At 48.4% G+C, this 23,723-nt stretch overlaps 1 protein-coding gene across 1 annotated transcript; it reads left to right on the top strand.

The window, feature by feature from the left end:
- The first annotated feature begins 7,573 nt into the window (after positions 1–7,573).
- On the top strand, positions 7,574–8,318 carry LOC148378196 (janus kinase and microtubule-interacting protein 3-like). Its single transcript, XM_088367977.1, has 2 exons — positions 7,574–7,825; positions 7,905–8,318. Exons 1-2 carry the CDS (start codon positions 7,613–7,615, stop codon positions 8,019–8,021), a joined length of 330 nt encoding a protein of 109 aa, XP_088224103.1. The 5' UTR covers positions 7,574–7,612; the 3' UTR covers positions 8,022–8,318.
- Positions 8,319–23,723: the final 15,405 nt, after the last annotated feature.

The raw sequence follows: 23,723 nt of genomic DNA, 5'->3' as shown, positions 1-23,723 counted from the left end.
TTCAGCAATCGATTATTTCCCTTCATCTACATAGAGACAGAACGATGGTGTCTTAAACATCTCATTCATTTCACCAAATAACTTCACGCAGGTGGATAACGGCCGTCTCGGTCACGCTATGTTGCGTGATGCAGTTTTGAAGAACCAAATGCATTTATTCAATGAATAAGTCAAGCTAGTTCTATGTTTATGATGTTGTAAGTTACGGTACCGATTGAAGTTGAGTTCGAAGCCAGTGGAAAACAGCGCTGCGTTTGTGCTCTCCAGGTACAAATGTTGTGATCTCTGACTGACGACCGGGCGAGACTCGAGTAAGAGATGTCCAAACGAGCTCCGGCAGGGCGGGCCAAGGCGGAGCGAACGGACGCCCTTCAGGCCGCCAATGACGAGCTGAGAACCAAACTGATGGACGTCCAGTTAGAACTTCAGCAGGAGAAGAACAAGGTGAAAACCTCAACAGACAGACACTGCCTGCCTCCCTGCCTGCCTCCCTGCCTGCCTCCCTGCCTGCCTCCCTCCCTCCCAGTTTTCCCGATGTAGATTAGACATGCGTGTGCCATGACTGTGTCAGCCTACATCAACAAATGCACCGAGGACGTCAGCACCACTAAGAATATCATCACCCGGGGCAACCAACGACCCTGGATGACTGAGGAGGTACGTCAAACGCTACGAGCGCGGAACTCTGCCTTCAAGTCTGGCGACAAGGAGACACTGAGGACAGCGAGAGCCAACTTGAACCGTGCCATCAGGATAGCGAAGCGAGACCGCAGTCGAAAATTTCAGGATCGTTTCCACGACGTCAAAAACATCAGGAGTATGTGGCAAGGCATACGGGCGATTACAGACTACAACTCACCCTCCCCCCCCCCGGTGGGTGTAGTTGATGTTGACTTTCTAAATGGTCTAAATAACTTCTTTGGGAGGTTCGAGGCACTAAACGGCACTCCAGCAGTTAAAACTGTCCCCCATCAGGAAGAGGAGGTACTCTGCCTTGACTCCGCCGATGTGTTGAAGACCCTGAGGAGAGTCAACCCCTGTAAGGCCCCTGGCCCCGACAACATTCCTGGGCGTGTGTTCAGGGAATGTGCAAGTCATCTGGCTGGGGTCATCACAGACATTTTTAACACCTCGCTGGGCCAAGCCACAGTGCCGGCGTGCTTTAAGACTGCCTCCATCATTCCGGTGCCGAAGAAACCTCAAATCACCTCATTTAATGATTACCGGCCTGTTGCACTGACTCCGGTTATGATGAAGTGCTTCGAAAGGCTGCTTAAAGGTCACATCGTTTCCAGACTCCCCCTATTATTTGACCCGTTCCAGTTTGCCGACCGGCAAAACCGCTCCACTCAGGACGCCATCTCCTCCGTTCTTCACCTGAGCCTGGCTCACCTGGAGGAGAAGAACACCCATGTGCGGAGGCTGTTCCTGGACTTCAGCTCAGCGTTTAACACCATCATCCCACAGCATCTGGTAGGAAAATTGGAACACCTGGGCTTCAACACCCCCCTTCGCAACTGGCTGCTAGACTTCCTCACCAACAGACCTCAGTCAGTCCGGGTCGGACAGAACACCTCTGATGTCATCACCCTCAGCACAGGCTCCCTTCAGGGCTGCGTCCTGAGCCCCCTGCTGTGCACCCTGATGACACACGACTGCGTCCTCAGGTTCACCACCAATCACATCGTGAAGTCAGCAGACGACACAACGGTGGTGGGGCTCATCAGAGACAACAACGACCTGGACTACAGAGAGGAGGTGGAGCAGCTGGTGGGCTGGTGCAGAGAAAACAGCCTGATCCTGAATGAGGAGAAGATGAAGGAGATCATCGTCGACTTCAGGAAAAAACAGCCTCACCACGCTCCACTGATCATCAACAGCTCAGCTGTGGAGGTGGTCAGCACCACCAAATTCCTGGGGGTCCACATCACAGAAGACCTCACCTGGACTATGAACACTACGGCACTGGTCAAGAGGGCACAGAAGCGCTTGTACTTCCTGCGGAGGATGAGGAGAGCCCACCTGCCCCCACCCATCATGAGGACGTTCTACAGGAGCACCATAGAGAGCATTCTGACAAGCTGTCTCTCTGTGTGGTGTGGAGGCTGCACCGCCTCCGATTGGAAGAACGTGAGGAGAGTGGTGAGGACAGCAGAGAGGATCATAGGGGCTCCTCTTCCCTCCATTCAGGACATTTCATCTCAGCGCTGCATGTCCCGTGCCCGTAACATCATCAATGACCCATCACACCCCCACCATGGACTGTTCTCCCTGCTGCCCTCTGGGAAGAGGTTTGCAGCATCCGCTGCAGGTCCACCAGGTTCTGCAACAGCTTTTTCCCTGCTGTCATCAGACTGTTGAACACTAGAACTGTTGAGCTCTAAACTGAACTCTGCATCACACATTCACAGAACTGTACTTTATGACACTACGGACCTCTATCTTGCACTATCTCGCACTACCAACTTTACTGAACTTGTATAAACCCTTTAAATAGAAGTTTAATACATGGTTTAGCATTCCTCTGCACACTCTTGAATACTGTTTTGCCTACTTGCACTATTGCATAATTATCACTGCTGCACTTATTTTTAATATATATATATATATATATATATAGTATATATGTATATATATATATATTCATAGGATATGTTACTTCTATTCAACTGCAATATCACTACTTTGTTGTAAGACGTATGCAACGGAATTTCGTTTTGTATGCACCATGTGCAGACAAGATGACAATAAAGTTTGTCTAAGTCTAAGTCTAAGTCATGTCAGGTCAGCTGTCTGGAGAGAGAGAGAAGTCAGGACCTGCGGGCGGAGCACCACCGTGCCACCGCCGCCATGACGGAACTCAAAAGCAAACTCCATGAGGAGAAGCAGAAAGAGTTAGCCATTACCAGGGAGACATTACTGCGGCAGCATGAAATGGAGCTGATGAGAGTGATCAAAATCAAAGATGGAGAGATCCAGCGACTGAATGCCTTGGTCCTCAGCCTGAGGGACGGCTCCATGGACAAGGTGATCCGCTCTATCCGTGTCTGACTATCCGCACGCCACGTCGGGCTTCGATGCGGCCGCTACCGTATTGTGTAGCTTGTCCCCAGTAAGCGTCGCGGCGCTCCGTTGCGGTCTCAACGGCCCGGTGTGGCGCAATGTCTGCTCAGGTGAGGAGGGGGGGCGCTTTGCTGGCGGAGGTGGAGGAGACGCGGCGGTGTCGGGAGACCGAGCGGTGTCGCCTCCACCAGGAGCGCGGAAGAAGCCCTGGCAGCGGCCCAGCAGGCCTGGCAGTCCCGAGCGGCCGAGCTCCGATCGGCTCATCACCAGCATCGGGAGGAGCTGAGCCGAACCAAGAGAGACTGCGAGAGGGAGATCCGCCGACTGGTAGGACTGATCAGATGCGCGGTGCGTGGCTATGTTCCCAATTTCGTTGTATACCTGCAGTGCAATGACACCTAAGGCATTCTATTCTATTCTATTTCACAAGAAGAAAATGTCCGGTTGCTCGCTTCGCTTTTGTCACAGCAAAGGTGTTCTAGTCGATTCAAGAAAAAAATTGGCCGGTTGCTCTCTTTGTTTTTGTCACAATTCTGGCAAATGAGTTTGCCCGCCTGCCTGAGCGCTCCCCGTTTGTACATCCAGACGGATGAGATCAAGCTGAAAGACAGAGCGGTTAGTGTTTTGGATGAAGCCCTGGGGCCGGCCACGTCCACCGCCTTCAGCTGCAGACTCAGGCTGCCGAGCAGCAGATCGCTGCCCTGAGGGATTCCCAAAGGGCGGGCCTAAACTACCCTGGAAGTGGGGTCAACGCCGCTACTAGCAATCCTCTTTATTGCGTAAGCCACCTCATCACACACTTGCAGTACGCATGACTTAGTTCGTTGCTGGAGGAAGGTAGCACAAAAACAGTTTTGAACTTTGAACGAGTGCTTGTGTGTGTGTGTTGCGGGGCGTTTTCAGTCTCAGGAGGATCGGGACACGCGACGGTTTCATCTGAAAATCGCTGAGCTCAGCGCAGTCATCAGGAAACTGGAGGATCGAAACGCCCTGCTTTCTGAAGAGCGCAATGAACTGGTAATTTATTGACGGCACGCTTGAAGGTTTGCGCTACGTTTGATGCGCGCCATCCAGCGAGGCACCCATTGCGCTTGCTTATTAGTTGAGCGGCGCGGCGAGTCGGTTGCCTGGTAGATGTCTTTTATTGGGAGCCAAAGCCACGATTCCGTTCAAACCGATGCAAAAGGAATGGATACGTTCTGGCCCGCGTGTTGTGCGTCTTTCACATCCCGCACTTCATGCTTGCAGCTAAAGCGACTGAGAGAAACAGAAAGCCAGTTTCTGCCACTCCTGTACAAAAACAAACGCCTGAGCAGGAAGAATGAAGAACTCTCGCTGGTGCTGTGTCGCCTTGAAAACAAAGTGCGCTTTGTCACCCAGGAGAACGAGGAGATGGCAAGCTTGGTAAGTCGACGCGGACAACGGCGGCGTGCCAACAGAGTCCACTGCATTTGTGTTCCACAGAGAAGGCCTAGTTCGCTCAATGACCTGGACCGCGGTTGCGGCCAGCAGGACGGTGAAATGGAGTTCCTTCAAGTTGTGGAGCAGCGGCACATCATCGACGACTTGTCCAAGGTCTTCAGGCAGGCGACTCGGTGCACGTACGGCAGCGCCGCGCTCGCTCGCTGTCGCCAGGAAACCTTTTCCGTCCAAAGCTTGGCCGGCGGCCGCCATCCAAAAAATTGGCCCCTTAAATTCCGACCTTTCAAGCAGGAGCATTGTGCGCACGCGTTTGAACACGCTTTAGACTTGTTTTGCCGTTTTCAGCAGCTCAAAGCTCCCGTTTTGTCAGCGCCTTTGCCACTCGCTGTGCGCTGAAAACGACGGACTTGCCCGGCCGCTCAGCCCGTGAACCATGAGCCGCGAGCGCGACGTCATTGTCCGTAGGCAGCTAGTGGCAAAATGCACCCTGTTAGAGTTGCGCTCGCTCCAACTTATTTTGCAAGAACCACACGGGAGACAAGTAAGTTCTTTTGGACACCTGCAGGTGGAGAGTCCATCCGTTGTACGAATGAAGTCTGACTCTCGGCTCCTGCACGAGCATTTTAATTAAGAGAAACAGGGTGGGTGTAAGAGTGGATTGAATAGAGGAAGCCCTTGACCTCTAGTCAAAACATAGCAAGGGGTGTTTTACAACTTTGTGTAGGAAGGGATAAGCGATAGGGATAAATAGGGGATAAATAATATTATTTATTACAGGTCGCAGTCAAAGTCAAAGCAACACAATGATACGATAAAGATAATCTGGAAAACCCTGACACACCCTGTAGTTGTCACTTTTGGAAAAGACGAGCGTCCCTCCAATCATCGCCGGTGACGTGTTTTTCAGGCTCTGGAGACAGGAGCTCATGTCAGAAATGTCATTGTGAGTCGCGTTTGTTTCTGCGCCGGAGCCGTTCGTTCCCTTTGCATCCAAAGAATCTCAAAGGCGGATTATTTGTGTCGACAGGAGAGAGATTTGCTGCTACGATACCGACGTCGAGAATCTCTGAGGAGGAACAAAGCGTGAGGTCCTGCAAGGTGAGTCTGTTTGTTTGCGGCTGCTTGGTGTTGCGCAAGATGAAATGGCCTTTTTCTCGCTATCGTTCCTCTCGTCGATTCATCGTGAGGTGTCGCTTCAGTTTGTTCAGAGAGATGTTTGCTTCCGCGCCCGCAGGTCATCGAAACATTTTACGGCTACGACGAAGACGTGTTGGTGGACTCGGACGGATCGTCCTTGTCTTTTCACACCGACAGAACCCCCGACACGGAACCCGAAGAGGTAGCCCGCCATTTCTGCCAGCGTATTGGCACCAAACATTCCTCTTCAGCCTGGAATCGGACTCGTCTTTGCGTCGCGGGTGCTTTGTCGCCGGTCTGACTGATTCTGGTACTAGTGCTGTGTTGCATTGGTGTGTGCATGAAGAGGCGGAGCTTCGCTACCGCCAGCTGACGCAAGAATATCAAGCGCTGCAACGAGCCTACGCTCTGCTAGCCCAGACCAGCGAAGGGGACTACGACGCCGAGAAGGAGATCAAGGTGGCGCCCCTTCCCGCAACCCCCGGCCGGGTCGCAGCCTCCCCGTTCTCACCCAGCCTCGGGTGTTCTCTGGTCTGAAAGGAGGAGGAGGAGCCTCCCTCCTCCTCCTTTCAGACCAGAGAAAAGCTGATGGTAGAAATGGGTCACTATCAAAGCAGAGTAGCAGATCTGGAGTCAGCGCTGAAGCAACAAGGACAGGTAAGCTCATCAATGAGCACACCTTTTTCTCAGACAAAATAGCTACATTCTTCAGTCACTCATCCGTCTGGCATTACTGGACCAACCCCCCCCCCCCCCACCCCGAACGTGGCTGGGAAAATGCGGAGAAAAGCAAATGTCATTTTCCAGTCAACCAAAGAATTTGTGGATGAAAATGACACAACATTCCAAAGCTGTCCACGCGTTTGTCTCTTCTAGAATGTCAAGTGGGTGGAGGAGAAGCAGCTGCTGCGTCAGAGCAATCAGCAGTTGGCCGAAAAGGTGACGGAAAGAAAGGCGCTGGGCGGAGTCGCTTGGCGTCACACCTGTCGGGAAGCCCCGCAGATGAGGTCTGACTGTCTTTTCAGGTCAGGCGGATGGAGGCGGAAGAAGCGCGTCTGAAAGAGCACATCCAGGATATCCGAGACCAAAACGAACTGCTTGAGTTCCGCATCCTGGAGCTGGAGGTGGGAAGACTCGCACAAGCGTGTTGAGGCCAGAGATGTGACGGACGGACGGACGGACGGACGGATGCATGCCTCTGCCTTTCAGGAGAGGGAGTGGCGCTCCCCCGTCTTGAAGTTTCTGCAAGTCCGTTTCCCAGACGGCCTCAGCCCTTTGCAGATCTACTGCGAGGCCGAGGGCGTGAGCGTACGTAAGGCGTCCCTCGCAACCCTAACCTTAACCCGAGGTCCCAGAACACCTTACATTGCTCCTTGCGCCTTTCCCCCGGACATCGTCATCAGTGATCTGATGAAGAAGCTGGACATCCTGGGCTATAACGCCGTAAGTGTATGTCGAACTCCTTATGTTCGCACTCCACGAGACTCGGCGGCTCAAATGTGACTTTTGGAAGGCTTTGCGCTGAAAGAAGCTTGTTGACGCTGTGCCTTTGGGCTCTTGCAGAATCTCACCAACGAGGAGCAGGTGGTCGTGATTCACGCCAGGACCCTTCTCACCCTAGCCGAGAAGGTAACGCGCACGTCCACGCACGCTCTCGCATTCTGCTTATGTGACAGCAGCCTTTCCTCAGTGGTTAGAATACATCAAAGTGACCAAGTCAGCACTTCAACAGAAGATGTTGGACATTGAAAGTGAGAAGGTAGACAGACACGCGACATCAGCCAAGGGGAACTCCGGCAATGTGCCCCAACAATTCTGACCTTGAGCTGTGCTAGGATATGTTCTGCAAGCAGAAGGGCTACCTGGATGAAGAGTTGGACTTCAGGAAGTGTTCCATGGACCAGGCTCATAAGGTAAGCCGCCCTCAAATCTCCCGCCGGACCACTGATGGACGAGGATTGCGGCCCAGAGGATCCTGGAGCTGGAGGCCATGTTGTACGAGGCGCTACCGCAGCGGGACTGCCCCGCCACGGACGGCGAAAAAGCCAGCCACGCTGGCGTGAATGACGTGCTGACGGCGGATCAGAGAGAAGAGCTTAGGAGCGCCGTGGACCAATGGAAGCGAGCCCTGATGTGCGAGTTGAGGGAGCGCGACGCTTGCATCCTCCAAGAGAGAATGGATCTGCTGCACAGCGCGCAACAGGTAAGGGCCCAAAGCCAGCCCGGCACTTACTTGCACGCTTACTGGCTTTTGAATGCCACTTTCCATTTGTCCGTCCTAGAGGAACAAAGAGCTGAAAGAATTCATCGAAGCTCAGAAGAGACAAATCAAACAATTGGAGGAGAAGTTTCTGTTTCTCTTTCTATTCTTCTCCTTGGCCTTCATTCTGTGGCCCTAACACAAGCTGGTGAGTGAGCTCCAGCGGCACCGCACTCGACACCTCCGATACACTGCCAGCCGGTCTCAGACGTTGGCAGACGCTCCGATGCCAACGTATACCCCCCGCCACGGTGACAGAGGCACCGCGTCACACCGGCGCTCATCCAATCAGAAGGCAGGAAAAGCAAATTCACATGCAGGGCACTTTTGAACCAGAAGAGAGCGCCACAAAAAACGGTTGTTGCCCCAAACGCGCACTAAAAAGGGTCAGAATAACAAGAGTCCCACTGGCCAGCCGGGGCCACCCGTCCAGCTGTTTCTTCAGGGGGGAAAAAATTTGGAGTCACCGGTGAGTACATTTTGCATTTAGCTCTGATTTTCTGCTTCTGTCTTCAAGTGTGTGGCATCCTGCGATCAAAGATTCAGCCAACCCCAAAGCGGTTGACCTCAACGTCCCACCACCATGCCTACCAGAGCAGGTGACGTGATGCTTTGGACATCCTTCCGTCTCAGATGCCCAAAAGTACTCTTTGCCACATCTGCGGCAATACGGTGTCTTTTCAAAGGTGCAAATAAATCCAGCGTGGGCGGAACACGCACGTCTTCGGTTTTTCCCGCTTTGTTTGTGTGACAGCTGTTGTGAAAATTTTATACAAATAAAGTTGTATAGTACAGGTTTGGCCAAGCCGCAACTCCCGAACCGCATGCGGCTCTTTTATGTTCATATCAACATTTGTGTGTGTGTGTGTGTGTGTGGGGGGGGGGGGGGGGGGGGGGGGGGTTGTGCGTGTTGGCTTCACTTGAGTTCAATTTGGTATTTTGGTCAAAAGCGCATGTGGTGAAATTCCACAAAGTAGGATGGGCAAACACATTTCTTTAAACTATGAGTGTCAATTGGGCTCTCGAAATGGCAGGGAAAAGATGCACAGCAAAACGAAAATACGTAGATGAACACAGGACGTTTTAATCAGAGTGGGAAAGTTTCTATTTTTTGTTGAACGTGATGGCAAACCATTCTGCCTGATATGTCATACCTCAGCGCATTTCAAAGATTCAAATCTTCAGCGCCATGCACTTCAGCTCACTCCATGCTAACATTGATCAGGCGTCGAACCCGCATCATCATGCTTAAGAGGTGGCCATGCTAACCAGTGCGCCATTATGTCAACGCATAATAACTAAGTCTACTGGTCAAAACAGCGGTTACTATATGACGTCGCTACGTCGTGGTCACGTGACGCAGACAAGACGTCAATGGACGTGGGCAGAGTTAACTTGTTTAAAAGGGAGTAGGCAGAAGAAATATTTAATTTATTTAAATCTATTTTGAGTGCACACCATTATGCCAATGCATAACAACTGTAAATCTACTAAACAAAACAGCGGTTGCTATATGACATCTGCCACGTCGTGGTCACGTGACATACGTGACGTCGATGGGCGTAACTTTCGCCGGAATTCAAATCCGCGGGGAGAGTTAACTTGTTTAAAAGAGAGTGGGCAGAAGAATTATTTAATTTATTTAAATCTATTTGGTGTGTGCGCCATTATGTCAATGCATAACAACTGTAAGTCTACTAAACAAAACAGCGGTTGCTATATGACGTCTGCCACGTCGTGGTCACGTGACGCGGACGTGACGTCGACGCCTACTTTACATCCCACCGATCACAGGACCCCTCGGCTGCATAACCGTGCACCCTTCCCAACCAATCGGATTTGCTATACGCGAAAACGACGCCAATGGAAAGAGCTTCCGCCCAAATTTAAATCCGTGGGCGTGGCTTGCAGCAGGAAGTAGGAAAATGGCGGCGATGTTGACAAAGACACGGCGGATGGTAACATACGACTAACAAGAGAAATATTTTTATTTTCTGCTTGCAACTGGACCGTCCAGAGCGTACACGGTAAGTACAACTCATCGTTTTTAAAAAGAAGTACTTTTGTTGCCCTGAAAAGCGAGTGAGCGTGGCGTTTGTGGGGGACGTCGAATTTCGACGATTCTTTCTGGTCAACGGTTGTAAATGATTGTGTTGATTAAAAAAGAAAACTTGATGTAACTCTACTTTTAACTGCCGTTTCAGATAGATTTGGAATTGCATCACATCCAATTTTGCCTAGAGCGTACACGGTAAGTAACACTCGTTGTGTTTAAGGAGATTTACGTTTGTAATAGCAGAAGTGTAGCCGCGTTGCGTTGTACGTGTGAATGTTGGTCCGGGCGAAATGTTAATGTTTAATTTCATTCCTTTAGGTTCCACGGTGTTTGTTGGCTGCAAGTTTTCCACTGCAAGAAGAGGCTCATATCATTGACCAGGAGCGAGCTACAATGGTGAGTAGCCATAACATTTATGTTAAACACTTCCTATTTCATGTCTAACAGTACTTGATTTAACAAATAACCATAAATAAATACAGTGTGGGCACTGAAGTTAACATATGTGATTATACTGCCTAATCTGTCACCGAGTAGATTGTTGCAAAGTAATATAAGATCCAAAGTTGTAATTCAGAATAGTTTTCAAAAGAAGGCCATTAGAATTATATACAAGTCTGATTACCCTGAACAAGCTATTAATTAAATCACAAATTCTTCAATTCAAAGATTTGGTAGATTATCAGACAAATAATGTCTAACAGTAATTGATTTAACACATCACGATAAGTAGATTGAGTGTGGGCACTCTCAAGTTAACATATGTGATTATACTGCCTAATCTGTTACAGAGTATGTTGTTGCCAAGTAATGTAGAATAGATCCAAAGTAGTAATCCAGAATAGTTTTGAAGAGCCCATTAGAATGATAAACAAATCTGATTACCTTGAACATAATAACAAGCTAAGTGTTTAATATGTCCTAGGAAGTCAAAATTGGGCACCATCATGTGGTGAAATTTGGAATTGCATCACATCCAATTTTGCCTGGGAACAAACAGATTAAATAAATCTTAGTTTTGAATAAGCCACTCCTTCTCAAACAAGTAAACTCTGCCCATTTCGCGCAGTAGATGTTCTGTTAATATCTAGTATTTATACAAAGTCATAATTTAAATTGCTTTCAACCTTCATTCATCGGTTCAACCAACATTACTCGCTCTTATTACCAACTTGTATTGATTTAACTAAGCGTTTAATACTTCCTATCAGGTCTCAAGGCAAGATTTGGCAAAATACAATTTCAGCAAATCCAATTTTGCCAGGGAACAAAAATAGATTAAATAAACTAAATAAGTCTTCTTCCCATTAAATAAATCAGAAAAGTCTGTCTTGTAACCAGTCCTCTTCAAACAAGTAAAGTCTGCCCATTTTGTGCCGTAGATTTTGTGTCTATGCCTAGTATTTAAACAAAATCATAATTTAAACGACTTCTTTCCTTCATTCACTTTGGAAATTTGGAATTGCAGCAAATCGAATTTTGGCAGGGAACAAAAATAGATCAATTAAACTAAATAAGTCTTCTTCCCATTAAATAAATTAAAAAAGTCTGTCTTGTAACCAGTCCTTTTCAAACAAGTAAAGTCTGCCCATTTTGTGCCGTCGATTTTGTGTTAATGCCTAGTATTTATACAAAATCATAATTTAAAGGACTTCATTCCTTCATTCACTTTGGAAATTTGGAATTGCAGCACATCAAATTTTGCCTGGGAAGAAAAGTAGATTAAATAAATTTAATAAGTCTTACTACTTCCCATTAAATAAATTAAATACGTCTTACTTGTTCCCACTCCTTTTCAAAACAGTAGTTTAAAACGAGGGCCCTTCACTCAATCTTTAACCTCAACCCCGCACGTTGTGTTGTATCTGTGAATGTTGGTTGTGGCCAAATGATAGTTTTCTTTCATTCGTTTAGGTTCCAAGAAAACTTGATGTAACTCTACTTTTAACTGCCGTTTCAGATAAGCGGGTATTACGTCGCAGTCATGTGCCGCGGATATGACGTAATTGCCCGAACCTCCGATTCAAATCTGTTGGCGCGATGGCCGTGAGCCACTGAGCAGCGACGATTATCAACAGAAATATCTTTATTTTCTGCTTGCAACTGGACCGTCTAGAGCGTACACGGTAAGTAACACTCATTGTGTTTAAGGAGATTTACGTTTGTAATAGCAGAAGTGTAGCCACGTTGCGTTGTACGTGTGAAAATTGGTCGAGGCGAAATGTTAATGTTTAATTTCATTCCTTTAGGTTCCACGGTGTTTGTTGGCTGCAAGTTTTCCACTGCAAGAAGAGGCTCGTATCATTGACCAGGAGCGAGCTACAATGGTGAGTAGCCATAACATTTATGTTAAACACTTCCTATTTCATGTCTAACAGTACTTGATTTAACAAATAACCATAAATAAATACAGTGTGGGCACTGAAGTTAACATATGTGATTATACTGCCTAATCTGTCACGGAGTAGATTGTTGCAAAGTAATATAAGATCCAAAGTTGTAATTCAGAATAGTTTTCAAAAGAAGGCCATTAGAATTATATACAAGTCTGATTACCCTTAACATAACAACAAGCTATTAATTAAATCACAAATTCTTCAATTCAAAGATTTGGTAGATTATCAGACAAATAATGTCTAACAGTAATTGATTTAACACATCACGATAAGTAGATTGAGTGTGGGCACTCTCAAGTTAACAGATATGATTATACTGCCTAATCTGTTACAGAGTATGTTGTTGCCAAGTAATGTAGAATAGATCCAAAGTAGTAATCCAGAATAGTTTTGAAGAGGCCATTAGAATAATAAACAAATCTGATTACCTTGAACATAATAACAAGCTAAGTGTTTAATATGTCCTATGAAGTCAAAATTGGGCACCATCATGTGGTGAAATTTGGAATTGCATCACATCCAATTTTGCCTGGGAACAAACAGATTAAATAAATCTTAGTTTTGAATAAGCCACTCCTTCTCAAACAAGTAAACTCTGCCCATTTCGCGCAGTAGATGTTCTGTTAATATCTAGTATTTATACAAAGTCATAATTTAAATTGCTTTCAACCTTCATTCATCGGTTCAACCAACATTACTCGCTCTTATTACCAACTTGTATTGATTTAACTAAGCGTTTAATACTTCCTATCAGGTCTCAAGGCAAGATTTGGCAAAATACAATTTCAGCAAATCCAATTTTGCCAGGGAACAAAAATAGATTAAATAAACTAAATAAGTCTTCTTCCCATTAAATAAATCAGAAAAGTCTGTCTTGTAACCAGTCCTCTTCAAACAAGTAAAGTCTGCCCATTTTGTGCCGTAGATTTTGTGTCTATGCCTAGTATTTAAACAAAATCATAATTTAAACGACTTCTTTCCTTCATTCACTTTGGAAATTTGGAATTGCAGCAAATCGAATTTTGCCAGGGAACAAAAATAGATCAATTAAACTAAATAAGTCTTCTTCCCATTAAATAAATTAAAAAAGTCTGTCTTGTAACCAGTCCTTTTCAAACAAGTAAAGTCTGCCCATTTTGTGCCGTCGATTTTGTGTTAATGCCTAGTATTTATACAAAATCATAATTTAAAGGACTTCATTCCATCATTCACTTTGGAAATTTGGAATTGCAGCACATCAAATTTTGCCTGGGAAGAAAAGTAGATTAAATAAATTTAATAAGTCTTACTACTTCCCATTAAATAAATTAAATACGTCTTACTTGTTCCCACTCCTTTTCAAAAAAGTAGTTTAAAACGAGGTCCCTTCACTCAACCTTTAACCCTATTTATTCACCTTCTAGGCTAAGTGTTAAAGGCTAAGTGTTAAAGGCTAAGTGTTAAAGGCTAAGTGTTAAAGGCTAAGTGTTAGAGGCTAAGTGCCAGAGGCTAGGCGCCAGAGGCGAGTTTTTGTGGGCTGAAGTTTTAGTGGGGTTAGTGTGAATACAATCCAAAAGAATACAACAGAATACAATACAATAGAATATAATACATAGATTAAATTATATAGCTCTTACTACTTCCCATTAAATAAATCAAATACGTCTTACTTGTTCCCAATCCTTTTCAAAAAAGTAGTTTAAAACGAGGGCCCTTCACTCAACCTTTAACCTCAACCCCGCACGTCACATTGTGTTGTATCTGTGAATGTTGGTTGTGGCCAAATGATAGTTTTCTTTCATTCGTTTAGGTTCCACGGTGTTTGTTGGCTATGTTTTCCACTGTCAGAAGGATGAAAATACAAAGTACAACGCTTGGACGTGGGCGAAGGCGTCACCGGTGAGTCCTTCCTTCCTATTTATTTACCTTCTAGATGCTAGAGGCTAAGTGTTAGAGGCTAAGTGTTAGAGGCTAAGTGTTAAACACAATACGAACAACACAACGATACTGCACTGAACAACACGATACCGCACTGAGAAACACGATACCGCACTGAACAACACGATACCGCACTGAACAACACCATGCCGCACTGAACACCATGCCACACTGAACAACACCATCCCGCACTGAACAACACCATGCCGCACTAAACAACACCATGCCGCACTGAACAACACCATGCCTCACTGAACGACACCATGCCGCACTGAAAGACACCATGCCGCACTGAACGACACCATGCCGCACTGAAAGACACCATCCCGCACTGAACACCATGCCGCACTGAACAACACCATCCTGCACTGAACAACACCATCCCGCACTGAACAACACCATGCCGCACTGAACAACATTATGCCGCACTGAACATTATGCCGCACTGAACAACACCATGCCGCACTGAACAACACCAAGCCGCACTGAACAACATTATGCCGCACTGAACAACACCATGCCGCACTGAACAACACCATGCCGCACTGAACAACACCATGCCGCACTGAACAACACCATGCCGCACTGAACAACATTATGCCGCACTGAACAACACCATGCCGCACTGAACAACACCATCCTGCACTGAACAACACCATTCCGCATTGAAATCCATGCCGCACTGAACAACACCATGCCGCACTGAACAACATTATGCCGCACTGAACATTATGCCGCACTGAACAACACCATGCCGCACTGAACAACACCATGCCGCACTGAACAACATTATGCCGCACTGAACAACACCATGCCGCACTGAACAACACCATGCCGCACTGAACAACACCATGCCGCACTGAACAACACCATGCCGCACTGAACAACATTATGCCGCACTGAACAACACCATGCCGCACTGAACAACACCATCCTGCACTGAACAACACCATTCCGCATTGAACACCATGCCGCACTGAACAACACCATCCCGCACTGAACAACACCATCCCGCACTGAACAACACCATGCCGCACTGAACAACATTATGCCGCACTGAACAACATTATGCCGCACTGAACAACACCATGCCGCACTGAACAACACCATGCCGCACTGAACAACAGCATGCCGCACTGAACAACATTATAACGCACTGAACAACACCATCCCGCACTGAACAACACCATGCCGCACTAAACAACATTATGCCGCACTGAACAACATTATGCCGAAATGAACAACACCATGCCGCACTGAACAACACCATGCCGCACTGAACAACACCATGCCGCACTGAACAACACGATCCCGCATTGAACACCATCCCGCACTGAACAACACCATGCCGCACTGAACAACACCATGCCGCACTGAACAACACCATGCCGCACTGAACAACACCATGCCGCACTGAACAACACCATTCCGCACTGAACAACACCATGCCGCACTGAACAACATTATGCTGCACTGAACAACACCATGCCGCACTGAACAACACCATGCCGCACTGAACAACACCATGCCACACTGAACAACACCATGCCGCACTGAACAACACCATCCCGAACTGAACAACACCATGCCGCATTGAACAACACCATCCTGCACTGAACAACACCATCCTGCACTGAACAACACCATCCCGCACTGAACAACACCATCCTGCACTGAACAACACCATGCCGCACTGAACAACACCATGCCGCACTGAACAACACCATTCCGCACTGAACAACACCATGCCGCACTGAACAACACCATCCTGCACTGAACAACACCATCCCGCACTGAACAACACCATGCCGCATTGAACAACACCATCCTGCACTGAACAACACCATCCTGCACTGAACAACACCATGCCGCACTGAACAACACCATGCCGCACTGAACAACACCATGCCGCACTGAACAACACCATGCCGCACTGAACAACATTATGCCGCACTGAACAACATTATGTCGCACTGAACAACACCATGCCGCACTGAACAACACCATGCCGCACTGAACAACATTATGCCGCACTGAAAAACACCATGCCGCACTGAACAACACCATCCCGCACTGAACAACACCATGCCGCATTGAACAACACCATGCCGCACTGAACAACACCATGCTGCACTGAACAACATTATGCTGCACTGAACAACACGATCCTGCATTGAACAACACCATGCCGCACTGAACAACACCATCCTGCACTGAACAACACCATCCCGCACTGAACAACACCATCCCGCATTGAACAACACCATCCTGCACTGAACAACACCATGCTGCACTGAACAACATTATGCTGCACTGAACAACACGATCCTGCATTGAACAACACCATGCCGCACTGAACAACACCATCCTGCACTGAACAACACCATCCCGCACTGAACAACACCATCCCGCATTGAACAACACCATCCTGCACTGAACAACACCATGCCGCACTGAACAACACCATGCCGCACTGAACAACACCATTCCGCACTGAACAACACTATGCCGCACTGAACAACACCATCCTGCACTGAACAACACCATCCCGCACTGAACAACACCATGCCGCATTGAACAACACCATCCTGCACTGAACAACACCATCCTGCACTGAACAACACCATGCCGCACTGAACAACACCATGCCGCACTGAACAACACCATGCCGCACTGAACAACACCATGCCGTACTGAACAACATTATGCCGCACTGAACAACATTATGCCGCACTGAACAACACCATGCCGCACTGAACAACACCATGCCGCACTGAACAACACCATGCCGCACTGAACAACACCATGCCGCACTGAACAACATTATGCCGCACTGAACAACACCATGCCGCACTGAACAACACCATCCTGCACTGAACAACACCATGCTGCACTGAACAACATTATGCCGCACTGAAAAACACCATGCCGCACTGAACAACACCATCCCGCACTGAACAACACCATGCCGCATTGAACAACACCATGCCGCACTGAACAACACCATGCTGCACTGAACAACATTATGCTGCACTGAACAACACGATCCTGCATTGAACAACACCATGCCGCACTGAACAACACCATCCTGCACTGAACAACACCATCCTGCACTGAACAACACCACCCCGCACTGAACAACACGATCCCGCATCTAACAACACCATCCCGCACTGAACAACACCATGCCGCACTGAACAACACCATTCCGCACTGAACAACACCATGCCGCACTGAACAACACCATGCCGCACTGAACAACACCATGCCGCACTGAACAACACCATGCCGCACTGAACAACATTATGCCGCACTGAACAACACCATGCCGCACTGAACAACACCATCCCGCACTGAACAACACCATGCCGCATTGAACAACACCATGCCGCACTGAACAACACCATCCTGCACTGAACAACACCATGCCGCACTGAACAACACCATGCCGCACTGAACAACACGATCCCGCATTGAACAACACCATCCTGCACTGAACAACACCATGCCGCACTGAACAACACCATGCCGCACTGAACAACACCATTCCGCACTGAACAACACCATGCCGCACTGAACAACACCATCCTGCACTGAACAACACCATCCCGCACTGAACAACACCATGCCGCATTGAACAACACCATGCCGCACTGAACAACACCATCCTGCACTGAACAACACCATGCCGCACTGAACAACACCATGCCGCACTGAACAACACCATGCCGCACTGAACAACATTATGCCGCACTGAACAACATTATGCCGCACTAAACAACATTATGTCGCACTGAACAACACCATGCCGCACTGAACAACACCATGCTGCACTGAACAACATTATGCCGCACTGAAAAACACGATCCCGCATTGAACAACACCATCCCGCAGTGAACAACACCATGCCGCATTGAACAACACCATGCCGCACTGAACAACACCATGCTGCACTGAACAACATTATGCTGCACTGAACAACACCATGCCGCACTGAACAACACCATGCCGCACTGAACAACACCATGCCGCACTGAACAACACCATGCCGCAATGAACAACACCATCCCGCACTGAACAACACCATGCCGCATTGAACAACACCATGCCGCACTGAACAACACCATCCCGCACTGAACAACACCACCCCGCACTGAGCAACACGATCCCGCATTGGACAACACCATCCCGGACTGAACAACACCATGCCGCACTGAACAACACCATTCCGCACTGAACAACACCATGCCGCACTGAACAACACCATGCCGCACTGAACAACACCATGCCGCACTGAACAACACCATGCCGCACTGAACAACATTATGCCGCACTGAACAACACCATGCCGCACTGAACAACACCATCCCGCACTGAACAACACCATGCCGCATTGAACACCATGCCGCACTGAACAACACCATCCTGCACTGAACAACACCATCCCGCACTGAACAACACCATGCCGCACTGAACAACATTATGGCGCACTGAACAACATTATGCCGCACTGAACAACACTATGCCGCACTGAACAACACCATGCCGCACTGAACAACACCATGCCGCACTGAACAACATTATGCCGCACTGAACAACATTATGCCGCACTGAACAACACCATGCCGCACTGAACAACACCATGCCGTACTGAACAACACCATGCCGCACTGAACAACACGACGTCGCACTGAACAACACGACGCCGCACAGAACAACACGACGCCGCACAGAATAACACAATACCGCACAGAACAACACAATACCGCACAAACAGTTTTAGATAATATTACGTCGCAGTCATGTGACGCGGACATGACGTCAATAGGCGGAACTCACGGCAAAATTATAATCCGTGGGCGTGGCTTGCAACAGGAAGTAGGAAAGCGGCAATTCTGGCAAACAAGACACAGCGGTTAGTAACACGATGACTAACAAGGCAAATATTTTTGTTTTCAGCTTGCAACTTGACCGTCTAGAGCGTACAAGGTAATTACAACTGTTTTTTTTTTAGCCCTGAAAAGCGAGGGAGTGTGGCGTTTGGGAGGAATGTCGAACTCGGCGTCTGCTTCCAGCCACAGACGCCAAATTTCGACGATTATTTCGACTGGTCAACGGTTGTAAATTATTGCGTTGACTAAAAACTTTATTTAACTCTACTCTTAACTTTGCCGTTTCAGATATGCGGGTATTACACCGCGGAAATGACGTCAATAGGCTGAACTCTCGCCAAAATTCAAATCTGTGGGCGCAATGGCCTTGAGCGAGACACCGGATACAAACACGACGATTATCAACAGAAATATCTTTATTTTCTGCTTGCAAGTGGACCGTCTAGAGCGTACACGGTAAGTACAACTCATTGTGTTTAAAAAGATTTACGTTTGTGTAGTTTGCGTTGCGTTGTATCTGTGAATGTTGGTTGAGGCTAAATGTTAATGTTTAATTTCATTCCTTTAGGTTCCACGGTGTTTGTTGGCTGTATGTTTTCCACTGCAAGAAGAGGCTCGTATCATTGACCAGCAGGAGCTACAATGGTGAGTACCCCTTTCGTCTTCCATTTATGTTAAACACTTCCTATTTCATGTCTAACAGTACTCGATTTAACAAATAACCATAAATAAATACAGTGTGGGCAGTCACGTTAACATATGTGATTATCCTGCCTAATATGTTTATCACAAATATGTCACTAATCACTAATATGTTTATTTGTTTATCACAACACCTTTGGACCTTCAGCAATCGATTATTTCCCTTCATCTACATAGAGACAGAACGATGGTGTCTTAAACATCTCATTCATTTCACCAAATAACTTCACGCAGGTGGATAACGGCCGTCTCGGTCACGCTATGTTGCGTGATGCAGTTTTGAAGAACCAAATGCATTTATTCAATGAATAAGTCAAGCTAGTTCTATGTTTATGATGTTGTAAGTTACGGTACCGATTGAAGTTGAGTTCGAAGCCAGTGGAAAACAGCGCTGCGTTTGTGCTCTCCAGGTACAAATGTTGTGATCTCTGACTGACGACCGGGCGAGACTCGAGTAAGAGATGTCCAAACGAGCTCCGGCAGGGCGGGCCAAGGCGGAGCGAACGGACGCCCTTCAGGCCGCCAATGACGAGCTGAGAACCAAACTGATGGACGTCCAGTTAGAACTTCAGCAGGAGAAGAACAAGGTGAAAACCTCAACAGACAGACACTGCCTGCCTCCCTGCCTGCCTCCCTGCCTGCCTCCCTGCCTGCCTCCCTCCCTCCCAGTTTTCCCGATGTAGATTAGACATGCGTGTGCCATGACTGTGTCAGCCTACATCAACAAATGCACCGAGGACGTCAGCACCACTAAGAATATCATCACCCGGGGCAACCAACGACCCTGGATGACTGAGGAGGTACGTCAAACGCTACGAGCGCGGAACTCTGCCTTCAAGTCTGGCGACAAGGAGACACTGAGGACAGCGAGAGCCAACTTGAACCGTGCCATCAGGATAGCGAAGCGAGACCGCAGTCGAAAATTTCAGGATCGTTTCCACGACGTCAAAAACATCAGGAGTATGTGGCAAGGCATACGGGCGATTACAGACTACAACTCACCCTCCCCCCCCCCGGTGGGTGTAGTTGATGTTGACTTTCTAAATGGTCTAAATAACTTCTTTGGGAGGTTCGAGGCACTAAACGGCACTCCAGCAGTTAAAACTGTCCCCCATCAGGAAGAGGAGGTACTCTGCCTTGACTCCGCCGATGTGTTGAAGACCCTGAGGAGAGTCAACCCCTGTAAGGCCCCTGGCCCCGACAACATTCCTGGGCGTGTGTTCAGGGAATGTGCAAGTCATCTGGCTGGGGTCATCACAGACATTTTTAACACCTCGCTGGGCCAAGCCACAGTGCCGGCGTGCTTTAAGACTGCCTCCATCATTCCGGTGCCGAAGAAACCTCAAATCACCTCATTTAATGATTACCGGCCTGTTGCACTGACTCCGGTTATGATGAAGTGCTTCGAAAGGCTGCTTAAAGGTCACATCGTTTCCAGACTCCCCCTATTATTTGACCCGTTCCAGTTTGCCGACCGGCAAAACCGCTCCACTCAGGACGCCATCTCCTCCGTTCTTCACCTGAGCCTGGCTCACCTGGAGGAGAAGAACACCCATGTGCGGAGGCTGTTCCTGGACTTCAGCTCAGCGTTTAACACCATCATCCCACAGCATCTGGTAGGAAAATTGGAACACCTGGGCTTCAACACCCCCCTTCGCAACTGGCTGCTAGACTTCCTCACCAACAGACCTCAGTCAGTCCGGGTCGGACAGAACACCTCTGATGTCATCACCCTCAGCACAGGCTCCCTTCAGGGCTGCGTCCTGAGCCCCCTGCTGTGCACCCTGATGACACACGACTGCGTCCTCAGGTTCACCACCAATCACATCGTGAAGTCAGCAGACGACACAACGGTGGTGGGGCTCATCAGAGACAACAACGACCTGGACTACAGAGAGGAGGTGGAGCAGCTGGTGGGCTGGTGCAGAGAAAACAGCCTGATCCTGAATGAGGAGAAGATGAAGGAGATCATCGTCGACTTCAGGAAAAAACAGCCTCACCACGCTCCACTGATCATCAACAGCTCAGCTGTGGAGGTGGTCAGCACCACCAAATTCCTGGGGGTCCACATCACAGAAGACCTCACCTGGACTATGAACACTACGGCACTGGTCAAGAGGGCACAGAAGCGCTTGTACTTCCTGCGGAGGATGAGGAGAGCCCACCTGCCCCCACCCATCATGAGGACGTTCTACAGGAGCACCATAGAGAGCATTCTGACAAGCTGTCTCTCTGTGTGGTGTGGAGGCTGCACCGCCTCCGATTGGAAGAACGTGAGGAGAGTGGTGAGGACAGCAGAGAGGATCATAGGGGCTCCTCTTCCCTCCATTCAGGACATTTCATCTCAGCGCTGCATGTCCCGTGCCCGTAACATCATCAATGACCCATCACACCCCCACCATGGACTGTTCTCCCTGCTGCCCTCTGGGAAGAGGTTTGCAGCATCCGCTGCAGGTCCACCAGGTTCTGCAACAGCTTTTTCCCTGCTGTCATCAGACTGTTGAACACTAGAACTGTTGAGCTCTAAACTGAACTCTGCATCACACATTCACAGAACTGTACTTTATGACACTACGGACCTCTATCTTGCACTATCTCGCACTACCAACTTTACTGAACTTGTATAAACCCTTTAAATAGAAGTTTAATACATGGTTTAGCATTCCTCTGCACACTCTTGAATACTGTTTTGCCTACTTGCACTATTGCATAATTATCACTGCTGCACTTATTTTTAATATATATATATATATATATATATAGTATATATGTATATATATATATATTCATAGGATATGTTACTTCTATTCAACTGCAATATCACTACTTTGTTGTAAGACGTATGCAACGGAATTTCGTTTTGTATGCACCATGTGCAGACAAGATGACAATAAAGTTTGTCTAAGTCTAAGTCTAAGTCATGTCAGGTCAGCTGTCTGGAGAGAGAGAGAAGTCAGGACCTGCGGGCGGAGCACCACCGTGCCACCGCCGCCATGACGGAACTCAAAAGCAAACTCCATGAGGAGAAGCAGAAAGAGTTAGCCATTACCAGGGAGACATTACTGCGGCAGCATGAAATGGAGCTGATGAGAGTGATCAAAATCAAAGATGGAGAGATCCAGCGACTGAATGCCTTGGTCCTCAGCCTGAGGGACGGCTCCATGGACAAGGTGATCCGCTCTATCCGTGTCTGACTATCCGCACGCCACGTCGGGCTTCGATGCGGCCGCTACCGTATTGTGTAGCTTGTCCCCAGTAAGCGTCGCGGCGCTCCGTTGCGGTCTCAACGGCCCGGTGTGGCGCAATGTCTGCTCAGGTGAGGAGGGGGGGCGCTTTGCTGGCGGAGGTGGAGGAGACGCGGCGGTGTCGGGAGACCGAGCGGTGTCGCCTCCACCAGGAGCGCGGAAGAAGCCCTGGCAGCGGCCCAGCAGGCCTGGCAGTCCCGAGCGGCCGAGCTCCGATCGGCTCATCACCAGCATCGGGAGGAGCTGAGCCGAACCAAGAGAGACTGCGAGAGGGAGATCCGCCGACTGGTAGGACTGATCAGATGCGCGGTGCGTGGCTATGTTCCCAATTTCGTTGTATACCTGCAGTGCAATGACACCTAAGGCATTCTATTCTATTCTATTTCACAAGAAGAAAATGTCCGGTTGCTCGCTTCGCTTTTGTCACAGCAAAGGTGTTCTAGTCGATTCAAGAAAAAAATTGGCCGGTTGCTCTCTTTGTTTTTGTCACAATTCTGGCAAATGAGTTTGCCCGCCTGCCTGAGCGCTCCCCGTTTGTACATCCAGACGGATGAGATCAAGCTGAAAGACAGAGCGGTTAGTGTTTTGGATGAAGCCCTGGGGCCGGCCACGTCCACCGCCTTCAGCTGCAGA

Source organism: Syngnathus floridae, unplaced genomic scaffold (assembly GCF_059516105.1).
Source record: "Syngnathus floridae isolate MCC-2025c unplaced genomic scaffold, RoL_Sflo_1.0 HiC_scaffold_58, whole genome shotgun sequence".
NCBI lineage: Eukaryota > Metazoa > Chordata > Actinopteri > Syngnathiformes > Syngnathidae > Syngnathus > Syngnathus floridae.
This window is presented reverse-complemented; position numbering and strand designations above follow the sequence as displayed.